The 18,543-nt window shown below is 35.2% G+C and overlaps 1 protein-coding gene across 1 annotated transcript in view; it reads right to left on the bottom strand.

Moving 5' to 3' along the window:
* KIF18A (kinesin family member 18A) overlaps positions 1-18,543 on the bottom strand; it is a 77,636-nt gene that overhangs the window by 53,862 nt on the left and 5,231 nt on the right. The window contains 8 exon segments of the mRNA XM_023756393.1: positions 798-910; positions 1,120-1,194; positions 2,986-3,162; positions 5,497-5,694; positions 7,975-8,085; positions 8,509-8,613; positions 11,433-11,590; positions 13,829-14,193. Of these exon segments, the coding sequence (XP_023612161.1) occupies positions 798-910; positions 1,120-1,194; positions 2,986-3,162; positions 5,497-5,694; positions 7,975-8,085; positions 8,509-8,613; positions 11,433-11,590; positions 13,829-14,153 (1,262 nt within the window). The 5' untranslated portion in view covers positions 14,154-14,193.

An 18,543-nucleotide genomic window follows, 5' to 3' on the forward strand; every position in this document is an offset into this window, starting at 1 on the left:
TAAGGATGTCAGACTGCAGCTTAGCTGCTCCCGCTGGCAAGTGGACATCTCCCGAGGGCTCCCGGGCTGCAGAGGGATGTCTGATTGCCAGCTTAGGCCCAATCCCCCGGGGGGCGGGCCTAAGCCAGCAGGTGGTCATCCCAGAGGGGTCCCAGACTGTGAGAGGGCACAGGCCAGGCTGAGGGACCCCCCCCCCATTGAGTGCACAAATATTTGTGTACCGGGCCTCTAGTATATATATAGTTGTTATAAGCCACCCAGTCTGTAGTATTTTGTTACAGCAGCTTGAATAGACTACAACAACTGAGAAGAAAAATAAGAAATGCACTAAAAACTAATTTCATAAGTGATATCATTGGCTTTACCTTCTCTGAATATATTATACCTAAGTCCTGGTTCTCCTTACTATCTATATCAGTGGTTCTCAACCTTCTGGCCCTTTAAATACAGTTCCTCACGTTGTGACCCAACCATAAAATTATTTTCGTTGCTACTCCGTAACTGTAATGTCGCTACTGTTATGAATCGTAATGTAAATATCTGATATGTAGGATGGTCTTAGGTGACTTCTGTGAAGGGGTCATTCGACCGCCAAAGGGGTCGCGACCCACAGGTTGAGAACCGCTGATCTATATAATCACAACTAAAATAATGGATCTCCAAAGTGTAAAATATAAACACCAATCTGAATGCAGTTGAGTATATAAACATACTTATACAACAAACAATAACAACATATTTGAAAAAATTTCAAAATAAGAAAAACATCAAAATGAAATCTTGATTATCAATTTTACCTTTCAATTTCTTTTTTTTGAGGGTTTGAAATCATTAACTGTGCTTGGTTATTTTCCTCAGTCATGGCCTTCTGTTCTTCATAGGCTTTTAGTTTTTCTTTTAACATTAAAATCTAGTAGAGAGAAACACTAGTTAAAATACAAAATAAATTATCTGTTTCTATTATACATGGCCACAGAAAAATTTTAGCCATGAAAAATAATTGAAAAAGCCAGATTTCATATGTAATAGAAAACATCTCAAATTTTTAGACAATTAAGTTTGTAAAATCCCATGAGTGAGGAAGTGAGGAAGATTAGTATATGTAAAAAGTAGACATACCTCTTTCTTCTGCTCATTACAGATCTTCACATACTGAGTTATATGATTGTCAAGGTGCAGAACATTGCTCTTCAACTGTTAAAATATAGAAATTATGAGTAAATATAAAGATAATCATTATCTTTATATACAAACAAAATGGCATTATATGCTCATTAATTCAGTTCCACGAATTCAGAATTTGTGGCAAGCACATGATCAATTATGCTCACGTTTAAAATCATGACAAGAGGATATGCTGACCACATTAATAATGTAAATGCAATGATAAAGAGATTGCCTTACTATGTGAAAAAAGATATTTTTTAAGAACTTATGAAGCATTCATTCTCAATATGATAAAAATTACCCATTTTCTTTTTCCTCTGAGTTCTAAGAAATTCAGAGATAATTTTAAGACTGAGACAGTTGTTAAGTTCAACTAGGTGTAATGAGTTATTACATTTTATCCTTTATATAAAAGTATGGGCCCCTTGGCAGCTATGGAATAGTGGAGAGACATTAAACATAGAAGTCCAAATACTTAATTTTGAGGCCCTGCTCACTTCTCAGCTAAATGATGTGGAATTTAGTACCTACAACTCTGAGCATGGGATTCCTCCACTGTAGAGCTAAAAATGCCTTCCATAATGGGTTAGTGTAAGGATTATATGAAAAATGTATACAAAACCTTTGTATACCCATATTCTACAGCTTTTAGCAACTAATTATATAAATAGTATCTGAACATTTCTCAAAGGAAGACAATAACATGTTCATGTTCATTAAATAAGAGTAGCAGAAGGTTAAGCAGGCAGAGAAGTTATCACACTAGTTTAACTCTAGGTCTCTTCAAACCCTGAGATCCTGTGATTTTAAACATATATTATGTTTGACTTACATATTTTTTAATTACCCCAATTTTTTTGCAAAAATACTGATCTAACCAATTGTTATATTGCTGGAGCTAGAGATTGGTTATGTCAATATCATAAACGTAAAAATAAATGATTTTTAAAAAGCTATTTACTTTATAAACTGAGGCAGATATAACTATTTTACAGATGAAATAACTGAGGCTTAAAACCAATGGACATGGACAACAGGGGGATGGGAGCATGAGTGCGCGGGGGGGGGGGGGGGAGGTTGGGGGTTAATGGGGGGGATGAATGAGGACACATTTGTAATACCTTAACTAATAAAAATTTAAAAAAAAAAAAGAAATAACTGAGGCTTAGAGAAATGAGCTAACTTGTCCAAGGATGTTAGGTAGAAAGTGTTGGTGCTACGCTAAAAGAGTTCATCTTTAGCTGCCACAATATGCTAAAGCCTTGACCAATTACTCCCGGGTGCCATAAAAAATCATGTGCCATGATGTGGAAAAGGTTAAAGGCACTAAAGCCCTAGCTGATTTGGCTCAGTGGATAGGGTGTCAGCCCTCAGACTGAAGGGTCCTGGGTTTGATTCCAGTCAAGGGCAGGTATCTTGGTTGCAGGCTCGATCCCCAGCTCTGGTAGAAGCATGTGCTGAAGGCAACCAATCCATGTGTCTCTCTCACAAAGTGTGTTTTTTTCCCCTCTGTCTCTCTCTGTCCCTTCCACTCTCTCTAATCATCAATAGAAATATATCCTTGGGTGAGGATTTAAAAAAAAGGGAAAAAGGCACTAAAGCGCCTAAGCTGCCAAAAGACTGAATAATAGTTATCTATATACATGTAATCAAGATGCTTAATGGTTTAATGTTCAATTCATCCTAACTGTAAAGATATTTCTAACACTATTTCCTAACTCATTAGTAAAAATGCAACTCTAAATTAATATTTTGTTAGAATTATAAAAATAATGTCACCCAATACCCTTATGACAAAAGCAGACTAAACATACTTACAGAAGATTTAATGTCCTTTGCACGGTTAGCATACTTAAGAGTGTTATATGTGTCATCGTAGCTCATAGAGGAAGGACTAATAGCAGCTATCATTATAGTTTGACAGTTGCCTCCAAGAGAATCCTTTAACAAGCGAGTGAGCTTACTATTTCTGTAAGGAATATGCTGATTCTTTCTCTGAAAACACACACACACCAAAAATCAAAACAAAACAAAAAAACACACAAAAAAAAGAATTCTTATGTCATTTCCCACATTTAAATGCAAACCTGCTACCACTTCACTTTAAGAATATAAGAAACTGCCCAACTTTCCAGAATTATGATATAAATGGGGATCTAAATGTTGATAATGAATCTTATGGAACTAGTAGAGGTAGGGTCCCTAGCGGCTGCCTGCTGGTACTCCCTCCCTTCCCCCGGCTGGCCCTGCCCCCCTGGTTGAACTCCCAGGCGACCTCCTGGTTGAGGGGACATTTTGCATACTATGATTTTATTATATAGGAGGATGCAATGAATATATAAAACAAATATCCTATTTAAAGATTTTATATCTATCTGAATATAAACTTTAGATAATAAAATATCAATGTTGGTTCATTAGTTGTAATAAGTGTACCTTATTAATGTGAGATGTGAACAACAAGGGGAAATGAGTGTGGAGTATATTTAAGAAAATTTTTCTGTATTATCTTAGCTACTTTTCTGCATCTAAACCTATTCAAAAACAAAATGCCTATTTAAAAAATTTCCATTCATTTTTTAAAATAAATTAAAATACAAAATTAATATATGCCCTAGAGGAATAGTAAGAATTCTGCGTGGCATAGAGCTGTTTTCTCTAACCATCTAAAATGGTAATTATTATTATAATTACTATTTTACAGATACTTTATCTGAAAGCATAAGAGTTATAAGAACGTCATTTTTAAGGACACATTTGTAATACCTTAATCAATAAAAAAAAAGAACGTCATTTTTCTAAGTTTTCTTTTACTTAAAAGATACAGTTCTGACTATCATAAAATTTTCACAAGATGTATAACTACTATGTAAAAACAGAGCATTATAATGTTAAGCTAAAAGCAAACTTATGTTATCCAATGGATATCTTTGATATTACAGAAGAGGAAAATTTGAACTAAGTAAAAAGCAAAATGACATGTTTCAGTTCACATGGCTGGTAATTCAGACCTAGAAATGGGCCCTAGGTCTCCCAACTCCCAGTATTACTGTGCTTTCCATCTACAGTTTTTGAAACTGTAGAATGTGTATTGCTGGTAATTGAAATGATTTTTCATGTACAACACATTCATTAAACACTGACTCATAAATGACTCTATGGGAGTCAAATATTAAAAATTAAGGAAGTATGAAAAAAAATGCCATAGTTTAAACGTAGAAAATCAGTCTCTATACCATGCTGTCTGCTTACATGTTTAAAGTTTTAAGTTAAAATATAAAAGTCACCTTGTTTTTGCAATCTTCATGTGACTTCAGTAACTACATATTTTAAAAAGCGTCCTCAAATCATTTTAAAATAATTGATACTAAATCAAAAGGCAACATTTTAAAGACTTCACCATAATTTTCCTAAAGCTTTTGAGGCTGATTGAACTTAAATTAAATGACTGTATTTTAACTTTTAAAAAAGTCATTTTTTACAAATACAAAAACTGTCAAATATGCTGTATTCTAGTAAGCACTTCTGGCATATAGTAGATATAAAATATTTTAAATGCCCTAAAAGCATCCAATAAACACTAACCTATTTAACCTAGGTAATTTAATTACATTTTATAGCTTAAGTTCCTCTTCCTCTCTAAGAAAAATCAACACTCTTTAATATTTAACCTAATTTTACAGTATATAAAAAATACTAACCAGAACAGGTTTTAGTTTCTCTGAGACAGCGGTTCTCAACCTGTGGGTCGCGACCCCTTTGGCAGTCGAATGACCCTTTCACAGGAGTCGCCTAAGACCATCCTGCATATCAGATATTTACATTACGATTCATAACAGTAGCAACATGACAGTTATGAAGTAGCAACGAAAATAATTTTATGGTTGGGTCACAACATGAGGAACTGTATTTAAAGGGCCAAAAGGTTGAGAACCACTGCTTTAAGATGTGTTTTGTGTTCATTCATGCCAATTCAATTATCATGCTTGCTGTGTAGGGATCATTACATACTGACTTTAAAAATCAAGTTCAAAATAAGTAATGAGAAAGCACCATAAAATATTAACTATCAAACTTATATTCAATACTTTTCATTAAACAAATTTTGGTTATAAAACTAGAAATTAAAAAAACACAGAACCATAGCTTTATTTGATATACTAGGCCTTCTGAAGTCTTTGCTCTGTATATAAAAGTTATTGATGTACTCTTGAAATTTCATTAATAATAGATGTTTAAAACAAAATCATATTAAATAGTTATCTCTCTAGGAATTAGACATACTTCAATATTTCAAAATATTTAAACAAATAAACATATAGTACCTACCTTTGTATCTGCTAAAGCATTGATGACATTCCCAAGAGCTAGAAGTGATCGATTAATATTTGTACCTTCTCTGAACCGGGTCCCTTTAGCACTGGTAGCACTGGCTCTCTCAGACCCGGCCAGGTCAATGAGGGACATCTTGGCAATTCGGACATTTTGATCAATACTTGCTGTTTTGTCTTGTTGTCGCAAATAAATCTTTTTGAAATTACAGAATAGGGAAAATGAGAAGATTTAACAAAATTAAAAGGGAAATGTACAGTTTACTTTGGCTGATATTTAAGAATACTAGAAGTACCTACCAAAGTTGAGAAAAATTGGAAAATAAAATGTGTCCAGAGGACAAATAAGTGTTGGCTGAACTAAGGTCAAAACAAACACTAATTGTATCTGGTAACCCTTGAATCAGATCATGGGATTATCAGAGATGGTAGTGGGGCACAAGTCCTTTAGAAATAATGTTCCTAAGAGAACATCAAAGGCAGTGGTCAGAATGCTTTGCATGTCTGCAGGGATTGTTCCCAAAGGAAAGCTGAATTTGAATGTTGACCCAATTCAAAGAGTAAATTTACCCCAGTTCTCCAAATTGTTGTAATTATAGTTTAAAAAATGAAACATATAAAAAATAGTATATTGAAGAATACTAGTCATGTTCAACAGTCTATTAGAGTAAAGCACAACTTATTCAACTATTTTAAGCTACTTTGTCATTTAACTGATATAAATTTGGTGGCAAATTTAAAAGATATGGGAAAGATATTTCTCTATTATAAAACTCTTTTGCTAAATTTTCTTACAAAACAGGGTCTAAGACATTTTGGAAAACTCCATGTCACAGGTAAATATTTCTCTCAAGACTACTGATAAATAAAGTCAGTAGTAAGAATATAAAAGATTAATACAATTTTGTGGGATTGGAAACTTTCTGAATGACTTGATTGCCTCAGATATGAATTCTTTCAACTATAACAATTTTTATAAAATGAGTTTTACATAGCATAATCCAATATAATAGAGGTAATATGCAAATTGACTATCACACCCTCGCACAAGATGGCTGTGCCCATGTCATCACAAGATGGCCGGCAGGGGAGGGCAGTGGGGGCGACCAGGCCTGCAGGGGAAGGTAGTTGGGGGCAACTGGGTCGGCAGTGGAGCAGTTAGGTGTCAATCAGGCCAGCAGGGGAGTGGTTAGGGGGCGATCAGGCTGGCAGGCAGAAAAGGTTAGGGGCAATCAGGCAGGCAGGTAGGCGAGCAGTTGGGAGGCAGGGTCCTGGATTGTTAGAGGGATGTCCGACTACTGGTATAGGCCCGATCCTGCAGGGATCGGCAGTTGGACATTCCCTGAAGGGTCCCAGATTGGAGAGGGTGCAGGCTGGGCTGAGGGACACTCCCCCCCCCAAGTGCATGAATTTTGTGTACCTGGCCTCTAGTCTATATAACAAAAACCTAAGTGACTATTGCGTTAGAACGACCAGTCGCTATGATGCACACTGACGACCAGGGGACTGATGCTCAACGCAAGAACTGCCCCCTGGTGCTCAGTGCGCTCCCACAGGGTGAGCGCCGTTCAGCCAGAAGCCAGGGTCATGGCTGGCGATCGCAGCAGCAGTGGCAGGAGCCTCTCCCGAGGAGTCCCAGACTGCGAGAGGGCACAGGCCAGGCTGAGGGGACCCACCGCCCCGCCCAGTGCACGAATTTGGCGCACGGGGCCTCTAGTCCATAATAAAGCTACATAATCATTTGGCTTTAACAGGACTAGAAGCTGTAAGAAATAATATCTAACCTATGCATTTAGAATTCTTAAAAGTACTGTATCAACTGAATTGCACTTTCTTAAAAAATGCAACTACTTTATATGGTCACTATGATGAAATCTTTTAAAAAGTGAATCAGTATCTCCCCAATTCCTTGGTTATGTAAATCTAGATCTATAAAGTTTGCTCTGAATATAAGTTTATGCTTTGGAAATATTAAATATTTTCACCAAATTAAAAAAAAAAAGAAAGAAAAAACTACAATACTTCTTATCCACTATATCTTTAACCAGGTAAAATTTATATTTCTGTTTTACATCATCTCATTTCTAAATATTCTGGTAAGAATCTTCTCAAAGCTGCAAAGTAAAGAAAGAGCTAAGAAGTAGGAAAGTACATAGATGAAAAAAATTTTTTGTATGTGTGAAAATTACAATCCACAAATTTGGCTTCATTTATTTTAAATTCAACTTTTAAGAGCAATAGTCTAGTGCAGTGGTCGGCAAACTGCGGCTCGCGAGCCACATGCGGCTCTTGGGCCCCTTGAGTGTGGCTCTTCCACAAAATACCACGTGCGGGCGAGCATGTACAGTGCGATTGAAACTTTGTGGCCCATGCGCAGAAGTTGGTATTTTGCGGAAGAGCCACACTCAAGGGGCAAAAGAGCCGCATGTGGCTCGCAAGCCGCAGTTTGCCGACCACTAGTCTAGTGGCTTGTTACCTGGAAAACAGCATGAGAACGAGAAGATGTGGCATTCATATCAGTAGGATGTTGTGTCCTATTTTTGTTCCCATTATCCAACAAGTGTAAAATTTCTTCTGAGGACTTGGGCTAGAGAAGTTTAAAAATATATACAAATTAGCCACCTGAGTTTAAATTTTGTAATACATGTTCAACAAGCAAGAAGAATTTTAAAGATAAAAAAAGTGAGAAAAAGCTTTCTATAATTTAAATCCTATTAAATATTGACTATATATCATTTGCTTTGTACATTGGTGTTACATGAGGAATAAAAGATAAAGCCTTGTCTTCTGAGCAGATAAAATATAAATGTATTAAAGAAAGTAATACATGATATTAAATGTTCAAGAGTATTTTTAAAAGAAAAAGAACAAAATAAAACTGAAGATACACCATGTTTATTTTAAGTTTATACTTCATTATTTTTCTTCTTTCTCAAGCACAATGAAGAATAAGTAAATGGCTAAATAACCAAACTTGCTATCTGAACAGAGGAAAAGTTTATAAACATACCTGATGTAAAGTCAACCCCTGAACAACGACCCCTTTTTGGGCATCTTCCCTGACAGCAAGTGGCCCTGAATTTACTAAGAGGTCACGAATCTGTTCATTATATACCTTAAAATAAAAATAAAAATAACTGCTTTAACATTGATCTTAAAACAATAGTGATAACATCACAAACAGGCATACATTGCTGATTTAAGTTTATATTAGAATTTTATCTTAAAGACAAATAGCAGCTCATTTAGTTCATCTCATTCCTTCTATCTCATGTTGCTATCAGTATTTTACCATCTGAGGAAACAGAAGAGTTTAACTACATAGAGTTTAACTAAATAGGCTTGAAATTTAAATTTAAAGGTGGAGTCATTATATGCTCATCCCGTAATTGCTAACTTGATGATTTCAGTGAAAGAGAAATAAGATTGCTGGAATTGCCTTTACCAATTTCCTGGAAATATACAGGACACATGGTCTTGGGAAATTCTAGTGGATCTGAAATGTAAGTTATATGGAGGTGGCATGGTTCTCACTGAAGACATTTATTATTTCATGATGCCCAAGTAGACCAAACTTTTAAAAATTTTACAGCTCAAAAGTTAAAGAAAACTCATACTCAAGGATGGATAGTGTTTTATTCCATTTATCCTTCAATTACATTAATTTAACATGCAATTTTTATGATAATTCCATAATGGAAACCCCTACCCCCATTTGAATAATGAAGGAACTAAGACCCTAAAAGGTTAAGCGATTTGTCCATGTCCACGAAGGTAACAGCAGAGGAGACTGAAGGCCAAATATCCTCACTCTACTACATGGTATTGAATACACATCTGTACTTTATGTCTCTGGTATTTTTTTTTTTTTTTTAGTAATTTTTATCTTTTTAGGTAATGCATATAAACAATTTTATTGACCGAATTTTATGAATTTACTAAAGGTACTAAGTTTTCTAGTTCCTACCTAATGTCAACTACCACTGATATTTCCATTTTCTTAGAAATAGACCATAGTGACAATTTATTGCTAGTAAAATTTTTAACAATGAATGATAACCATTTTTAAATGTAGTAAACTCTTTAAAGTAGTAAAATATTCAAGAGCTACATTTTTGGCTCTTATTTTTCTGAAGTAGCAGTCACTTTTCTAGTGCTTTCCCTTACCCACTTAAATCATAGAAAAAACGCAATTAGAACAATCATTCTCAAGCTAGTCTATGCTTCAGAACCACCTGGGAGCTTTTTAAAAACATAGATGCCTCGGCCACAATCCAGACCTATTAAATTAAAATGTCCAGGGGGTGAGGTCCAGGCATGGCTATTTTTAAAAAGCTCCATAGCCAATTCTGGTGTACAGCCCAAGAGGAAAACCATTAGATTAGACATTGCCTTCCCAATAAAATGAAAGTAGATTAAAAGAAAGGAAAAATGATTAAAAACATTAAAAAAAACTTTAAAATTCTCCCAGTTATGAAGGGATCTAAAAAAGAAATAACCAATCCTGCCATGCTCTTTTCTAATTATGTTCAGAACAATTGTTTTCCATACTTAACTATCGGAAGTGAGTTTTACTTCTCTTTTATCTTCAAGTCCTATAGACTAAGATGAAAATTTTTAGCAACATACATAATCTTAATGAATTTTTGAAATGTAGGAGCTTAATTATAAGGTATCAATAAAAGAGCTGTAACGAGTAGAATTTTTTCTGACACCACAAATGAATAGGCAGTAAAATCAGGAATTTATGTTTCTGTACTGGTTTCTGAAACACTATCTTAATTCAAAGTTAGAATGCCTGGCACTTAGTTATGATGTGTTGAATGTCAGCTATTAGTAAAAGGACAGGTGGCCTACAGAAATGATGGGGCATGTCAGAAGGACCTAGGAGACAGCACAAAAGAGCCTTGATTGGCACAATTTCAGCATATAAATAAATAATTACAGAAAGAGGTTATAAACTACTGAATTATGTTAATAACTTGATGAGTTTACACTGATACAATAAAGGAAAGAGAAGCTCTCTTTACAGTAGACAGCCAATGAATAAATGTAGAAGAAATGAAGGAATTTAAAATCATAATCATCTAACATCGTAATAATTGACTCAAGCATGAATCATCAGTGGATGAAAGTTTGAGTAAGAAGATATTTACATATTCTCCCTACAAGGTACTTTTTAATTACAAAAGTTAAAGTAGTCTTGACAATGCAGAAACTTTGCAGACACCAGCATGATGAAATTGATCAAAGTTAACATAGCTAGTAATGGAACTAACTAAACACATAAGCCTCTTGATATGATGTCATAAGAACACAAAGTCACTTGTGTGGTATTTCTGCCAGTGCATAACCCAAATCTAATCGTGACAAACCAAACTAAGAGTTTTATGACAGCAAAAACATAAAAAAGAAATCCAGATTAAGGAGACTAAAGAGTTAGGACAACTGAATGCAACTAAGGATCTTAGATTTTCTTTTCTAATAAAGGGCATTATTAGAATCAATAGCAAACTCTTATTAAGGTCTATGGATTAGGTAACAGTATATCATTATTAATTTCCTGATAACTCTTCAGTGGTTATTTAAGGAAACTTCTAGAAGTCTGTAACTTCAGCAGTTTAGAAAAAAGAAACAGCTACACACACATAAAGAGAGAGAAAGCAAAGATGGTCAAACGTTAACAATATGGGGAATCTGGGTGAAGGGTATCTGGAAGTTCTTTGTACTAATCTTTCTACTTTTATGCAAGTTAGATATGCCAAATAAAATACGGGAAAAAGAGAAAGATGCATCACAGGCACTTAAAAATGTTGTTATATATTCATGAGAAAATTCCTATATGACAGAATAATTTAAATGGACCATGGAACTTCTTAAAGAAAGAGTTCTCAATACTACTGATTAATCTAAAGAATGCTATTGCCAACTTACCTCCAGATAAGAAACTGCGGTACTACATATTTTCTCTTCTTTAATCTCATCCATGGATTTGTAAAGGTCTAACAAGGTTAGATACATCACTCCAGGTTCAGTAGCTGATCCTAGCATCGTGTGGGTCTTCCCAGCTCCAGTGGCACCATATGCAAGTACTGGGTTTTTATGAAAAGGGATCAAAGCGCTCTGTTATGACATATACCATTACTATAGCCCCTGTCTAGTGGATAGTTCCATCTGGATATGCTCAACAGTAACTTTAAACTCAACAGATAGACACAAAATTAATTTATAGTCTTATCCTTAAAACCTGCAATGTTCGCAAAAATTGACTCTTACTCCTATATTCCCTATTCTGATTAATGGTACCACCAACCAACCACCTGGCTCCCCTCTCCCCGACCCCAACACTTGTTCCCAATCTTCTACAGCAAACTTATACATTTTAAGTAATCAATTATGTTTCCCTATTAGTCTCAATCTTCTTCCATCCCATAGAATTTGTGCAGTTACTTTTATGAAAAATGAAATTTGAATATGTTAAAGCTGTGTAATAGTTCCACAGTCCTACAGGAGGAAATTCAAATTCCTCACCTTGGAATACTATTAGGCATTCTAAGAGAGGGTGTCTGGTTACCGCTCTAGCCTATTTCTCCCTTGCTGTGGTCTAGGTACACTAGATTATTTGAAGTTCTCCTCAAGTGCTGCTCTCTTTCTACTCCACTGCCTTTGTCCTGGAAAGTTCCTCTATTTAACCCAACTAGAAAACTTTCATCTATTCTAAATATTCAGCACAAATGTCACTTTCCTGTGCCTTCCCCGACAGTCTTAGGCAGAAACGTCTACTCCCTTATTTGAGCCCTCAGTATATGCCACACAACTTTCTATTCCAGCACATATCACAGTGTATTTCCAACTCTGAGTTCTGCCAAGGCAGAGGCCAGATATCCTTCATACTTAACAAGCCACCTGGCACAAAGCAGGTATTCGATACAAGTTTGCTGAATGAATGAGTTCTAGACTGAAACCATTTATAAAATTCATTTTAAAATTTAAAACAAAAAAAAAATGTTGTCTTACGCAAATTACTTGGTTTTCAAGATTCTATCCAGTAACACATAAAAGTGATGTTTTTTTTCAAATGCAAGAAAAAGTCCACATATGGCAAATACCCATCACAATATTAATGCAAAACCAAAAGTTCACATATGTCAAATACCATCACAATATTAATGCCAAAAAAGTCCACATATGGCAAATACCCACCATAAGATTGAGTTAAGGCAATAATTTCTCATATTATTACTGGTGAGAATATTTTTATAAGTTAAATTTCTCTGCTAAGCTAAATGTTAAACTACAAAAATACTTTTCAGAAGAATGAATTAAAGTGATGTATGTTTCATTTTGTTCTATTTTATATAAGACCATAGTATATCAAGAAGTCTTAAGATAGCTAGATAAGAATATAAAGTTAAAGCCAAGAAGAAACCAAAGATTCAGTTGGTAGATTTTTGTTTATTTGATGTAAAAAAAAATCAAAAATCTCTAGAGACAATATGGAATTCCATGAATGAAGAAAAGAATATATGCTAAAATTCATAATCATAGCAATATAATCAATAAACCACATTCCTTTCTTGCTGGACCAAGAGGATAAGTCTTCTGTAATAAAACTGAATGAGTCAGTGAGAGACAGTAAAATATGTTATCGTTTTGGGGCATCTTAAAGAAAATGCCATAAACTGTGTAATTCCAAAAGTATGATATGAATAGTGGTATTAAGTGACTTGTAAGCATAGAGAAATAGCTGGCCTTTTGGACATATCTCTTTCTAGGAAATCAAGATGGCCATTTTGAAAGGAAAATTATTATAGGTCTATCAAGGGCACTAGACATTATTTTTTGGCTGAAGATATGCTAACAAAGCACTTGAAATCCAATTAACATGGGCTTTTAACATTTTTATTTCAAGATATTGTAAAAAAAAAAAAGGTGCTATAAAGAAAATGCCAAGTGTTCAAAAAATGTCTGACTATTCCACAGGGATAGATAGTTATAAGGGTAAGCAGTGAAACTATTATAAACACAAACTGTGAGAAATCTGGCATCAATTATAAGAAGCCTGTGGTTTAATAACAAATTGAAAGGATGATTGTCTATAGGGACCATAGCAAGACCGTGAAAGAGAAAGCTTCACAAATGATATATGTTATATATGATGACTAAATTTCAATAAAGTTTGCATTTACAATGAAAGTCTACTGAATTCAATAATTTTAGCAAACATGCACCTTAAAATTGGTATTTAGAGGAAAAGGCCAAGTAGATGTTTCTTCTAATGTAAAAACTAAAATCAGACAGGAAAATTAAACCCCAACTGAAGTAATTACCTGTGCAATTATATCCATTCAAAAAACTCCGAAGAATTGGCTTAGTAGTGTGTTCAAAAACTTCTAATTGAGTTGAAGTTTCATCAAAAACAGCATCAAATACAAACTTAAGATCCTTATTTTGTTTCTTTGTAATATCTCGATTTCCAGATTTCTTTCCACGGAAAAAACTGATTTCTTGTTGTTTGGGATCAAAAACTAGAATATGCTTATCTACAACATGGGCCACTTTATGGAATCCAGCTGCCTTTTCCTTTGTGTTCTCAGGACGCACACGAACAACTACTTTCATGTGGTGACACAGGTCTTCCTCAGTGACAGACATGGTTGGTTATCTTGATTCGTTTATATGAACACCTAAATACCTAAAATTAAAAAGAAACAAAGTTTTAATATTAGTTCTACATGCCTGCAAAATGACTGGCATGTAGTACTCATTGAAAAAAGATTTTAAGGCTGTTCCACTCACCTGGTAAATGTTACTGGAAATATAGAGTTGCCTGTTGAACAACATGGGTTTATACTGTGTGGGTTCACTTCTTTGTAGGTTTTTAAAAATAAATACTGTAAATGCATTTTCTCTTCCTTATGATTTTCTTAATAACATTTTTTATCTTACTTTATTATAAGAATATAGTACATAATGCATACAAAATGTGTTAATTGACCGTTTATATTATTGGTAAGATTTCTAGTCAACAGTGGGCTATTAGTAAAGTTTTGGGAGAGTCAAAAGTTACATGCAAGATAATAGAGACCATTATAAACTCTTGAACAATAATAGATACAGAGGCAGAGTTGCCTCAAACAGACTGTTAAACTACAGCAGGAAGGCCGGGGAGGGTGGGGGGGCTGGAGGGGGGTGGTAAGAGATCAACCAAAGGACTTGTATGCATGCATATAAGCATAACCAATGGACATAAGACACTGGGGGGTAGGGGAAGCCAGGGGATTGTCAAGGGCGGGGAAAAAAAAAGGAGACATATGTAATACTCTTTGTAATAATTTAAGCAATAAAAAAATTAAAAAAAAAAAAAAAAGTTACATGCAAAATAAGTCAGACAGAAGTTAGGAACCATATGCTTTTACTCATATGTGGAACATAAAACTGAAAGCAACCAATGAACAAACAAGAAAAACAAAGAAAAACTCACAGACACAGACAACAGTATGGTGGTTACCAGAGGGAAGGGAGTGGGCTGGGGTAAAATAAAAGGTAAAGGGGGTCAAATATATAGTGACAGAAGATTTGACTTTGGGAGGTGGGCACATAATGCAATATAAGGATTATGTGTCTCAGAACTGTACACTTGGAACCTATATAAACTTATTAACCAAGTTACCCCAATAAATTTAACTTTAAAAAGGAAAAAAGTTATGTGCAAATTTTGAAAGGCATGGGGGGGCGGCGGGTGGGGCACAGTGCCCCAAACCTCTGCTTTGTTCAAGGGTCAAGTGTGTGTTTGTGCATGTATGCACACATTTGTTTATTTGTTTAACTCCTTGGTTCAAAATCTTCCAACAGTTCTTCATCTTATTCAGAGTACAAGTTAAGTTCATTAATGGCCTACATTTTTCACCTTGTTTTATTGCTCACTCTATTCCAGCTAACATGCCAAGCACCCCATAGGTCTTTCTATTAGCCATTCTCTCTTTTGCCAAGTACATAACTAATTCCTTCACTTCTTTCAAGTACTTGCTCTATTGCTGCTCTCCTAACCTCATTAACATTGCCAACCTAATTCCTAATCACTCTTATCCTGCTTTATTTTTTTCCAAAGTGCTTACTATCTCCTAATAGATTGTGTGTGTGTGTGTGTGTGTGTGTGTGTGTGTTTTAAACTTATTTTTTTACACCTGCAATCATTAATGTACTCTAAATTCACATCATTATAGAACAGTGACTAGGATCTATATTCAGAGCTAGGATCCCTGAATAAAGCATGGGTATACACCATCTCCATCACCTTCATATCTGGGCTTCTAATTGATATATCCTTGGAATTATTTTTAACCCAATGGGTCTCTGAGACACAGGTAGAGACCAGCCTGGTTGTTTCAATTTCCACTGCCCAGAAGCTTGCAGCCAAGATCACATTTACTAAAAATAGTTCACAAGCCAAGGCTCTGCCTTCATTACCTTGATATAATTCTGAGAGATCCTTTCCTATTCATTCCCATGACCCAAACTAAAATAGTGCTGGAGTCATTGTAAAAAAAAAAAAAAAATAAAAGCTAGATTTCTGGGTAGCCTCCCAGTAATTGTATATGGTTTAGCTGAAGTGTTTAAGTGTAAGGGAAGGGTCTAATATTTCAGGTAAAGAGATTTATCATGGTTTCACACATACATGCCATTTTTTGCATTGTGACATAATCTAATCACTCTCACTGCTGTGGAGATAAAATACTATAGGGAATAGAGATTAGCTAAGTAACTGTAGTAATATAGACAAGAGATGATGTTGTAACTCAGAACAGGGTGGTGGTCAGGTTCTGGATGTATGCTAAAGGTCAAGACAATAGAATTTCCTGATAGACAGATGTGGGGTATGAGAGAAAATAGATTCAAGAATAACTCCAAAGTTCTTGGCCTGGGGTTGGGAAAAAATGGAATAGCCATTAACTGGGATGATAATAAGAGAGAGTAGAGCAGGTTTTGGAGCAGAAGATCAGTTCAGTTCTAGATATCTTAAATCTAAAAATGCTAATAGGCATCCAGGTGGAAATGTTGAGGCAGTGGGAAGCCAAGTTAAGAAAGTAAAGCTGCATCAATCAGACCTTCAAACATCAGAGGGAAGGTAGGGGAGGGCGGGGAAAAGAGGGAGAGATCAACCAAAGGACTTGTATGCATGCATATAGCCTACCAATGGACACAGACACCAGGGGGGTGAGGGCATGAGTGGGGGGGATGGAGGGGCAATAGGGGGATAAAGACACATATATAATACCTTAATCAATAATAATTTTAAGCCGAAACCGGTTTGGCTCAGTGGATAGAGCGTCGGCCTGCGGACTGAAAGGTCCCAGGTTCGATTCCGGTCGAGGGCATGTACCTGGGTTGCGGGCACATCCCCAATAGGAGATGTGCAGGAGGCGGCTGATCGATGTTTCTCTCTCATCGATGTTTCTAACTCTCTATCTCTCTCCCTTCCTCTCTGTAAAAAATCAATAAAATATATTTTTAAAAAAAAAAAAAAAAAAAAATAATAATAATTTTAAAAAAGTAAAGCTATCCTCAGAGTCTTAATGCCATTTGAAGCTTTTAGAAGTTTTTAAAGCTTCAAATGGCATTAAGATTTGAAGACCTTAAGGAAGACCTTTAAATCAAGGAGGAAGGAATGATCAATTGTGTTAAATACTGCTAATGTGTTCAATATTTAATAAGAAGTAACCATGGGATTTAGTAAAACAGAGGCCAATGAGAAGAGCAATTTTGGGGGAATGGTGGGACAAAAGACTGAATGGGAGAAGATTCAAAGAGTGAATAAAGAAACTACTACTAGAAACTACTACTGCAGAAGTGAGCAAAGAAATGGTGTGGGTGGAGGGGGAAGAAGGGTTAAAGAAGAAATTTCATTTGTGTGTGTGTGTTTTTTTTAATGGAAAAATAACAGCAATGAGATAGCTAAAATATGTCATAAAACCATATACTTTTGGAAAGAATTCAAATAAGACCAAAAGCAATCTAAAAGCAGAAGACAGTGGACACAGCACTCCCATTTTAGGACTCTGTCCTTCTCCAAAAATAGAATGCTAAAGACGAAAGATGGTCATTTGGATTCTAACAGTCAGGTCCCAAGTGAATTACTACTCTGCTCTTTCTGTCTCGCCAAGTCCCACAAAGCACCTATAGCTCATTTCTATGACCTTGGTCAAGTTACTTAACCTCACTGAGTCTCAGGTTTCTCATTTGTGTAAAAGAGAGAATACCTCATAATATTGTTGTAAAGGTTAAAGGACATAACAGGTATTAAGGCATTCAATAAACGTCAATTCTCTTCACTATCTGTTCCCACTCATGCCTCTTGTTTCCAGAGATACTGGTCCATCTTTTTAATGATTCCCAATAAGCTTATGACTGGTACTTTGGGTAGGATAATTCTTCCTTGTTTAGAATTGCCCCATGCATTAGAGTATGTTTAGCATTTCTGACCTGCGCCTATTAAAGGCTAGTAGAATCCCACATTTCTTATGATACCCAAAAACTAACCTCCATACACATTTCTAAATCTTTTAAAAGTATTCAACAATGCTTTGACTTTAACTGATAAACTTTTTAAAAATGACAGATATGTACATATATGATGAAATGGTTAACCAAGCTTATAAGACATTAGGTGATTATTTCAAAACAGAACTTAGAACCTCAAGGATGGAAGGTAAATCTTGCTAATTAACTAATTAATTCAATAAGTTAATTTTTAGATGTTGGAGCCAGACAGCCTAGTTTAAAATTCCAGCTCTACTACTTAACTGGCCATAACTGTGGGCAAGTTACTTAAATGCCTTATGGCTCAGTTTCCTCATTTGTAAAATGGGACTAATAATACCTACTTCATAGAATTGTTGTGAGGATTAAGCACTTAGAATAATGTCTGACACAGAGTATACCACTGCAAATGTTTGCTACTAACAATATTATTATAATATACAGTGCAGTGAGGGAAACAGATATTAACAATACAGTGACACAAAAGATAAAGGTTTAACTGTGC

This window comes from Myotis lucifugus, unplaced genomic scaffold, assembly GCF_000147115.1.
Source record: "Myotis lucifugus unplaced genomic scaffold, Myoluc2.0 scaffold_92, whole genome shotgun sequence".
Taxonomy (NCBI): domain Eukaryota; kingdom Metazoa; phylum Chordata; class Mammalia; order Chiroptera; family Vespertilionidae; genus Myotis; species Myotis lucifugus.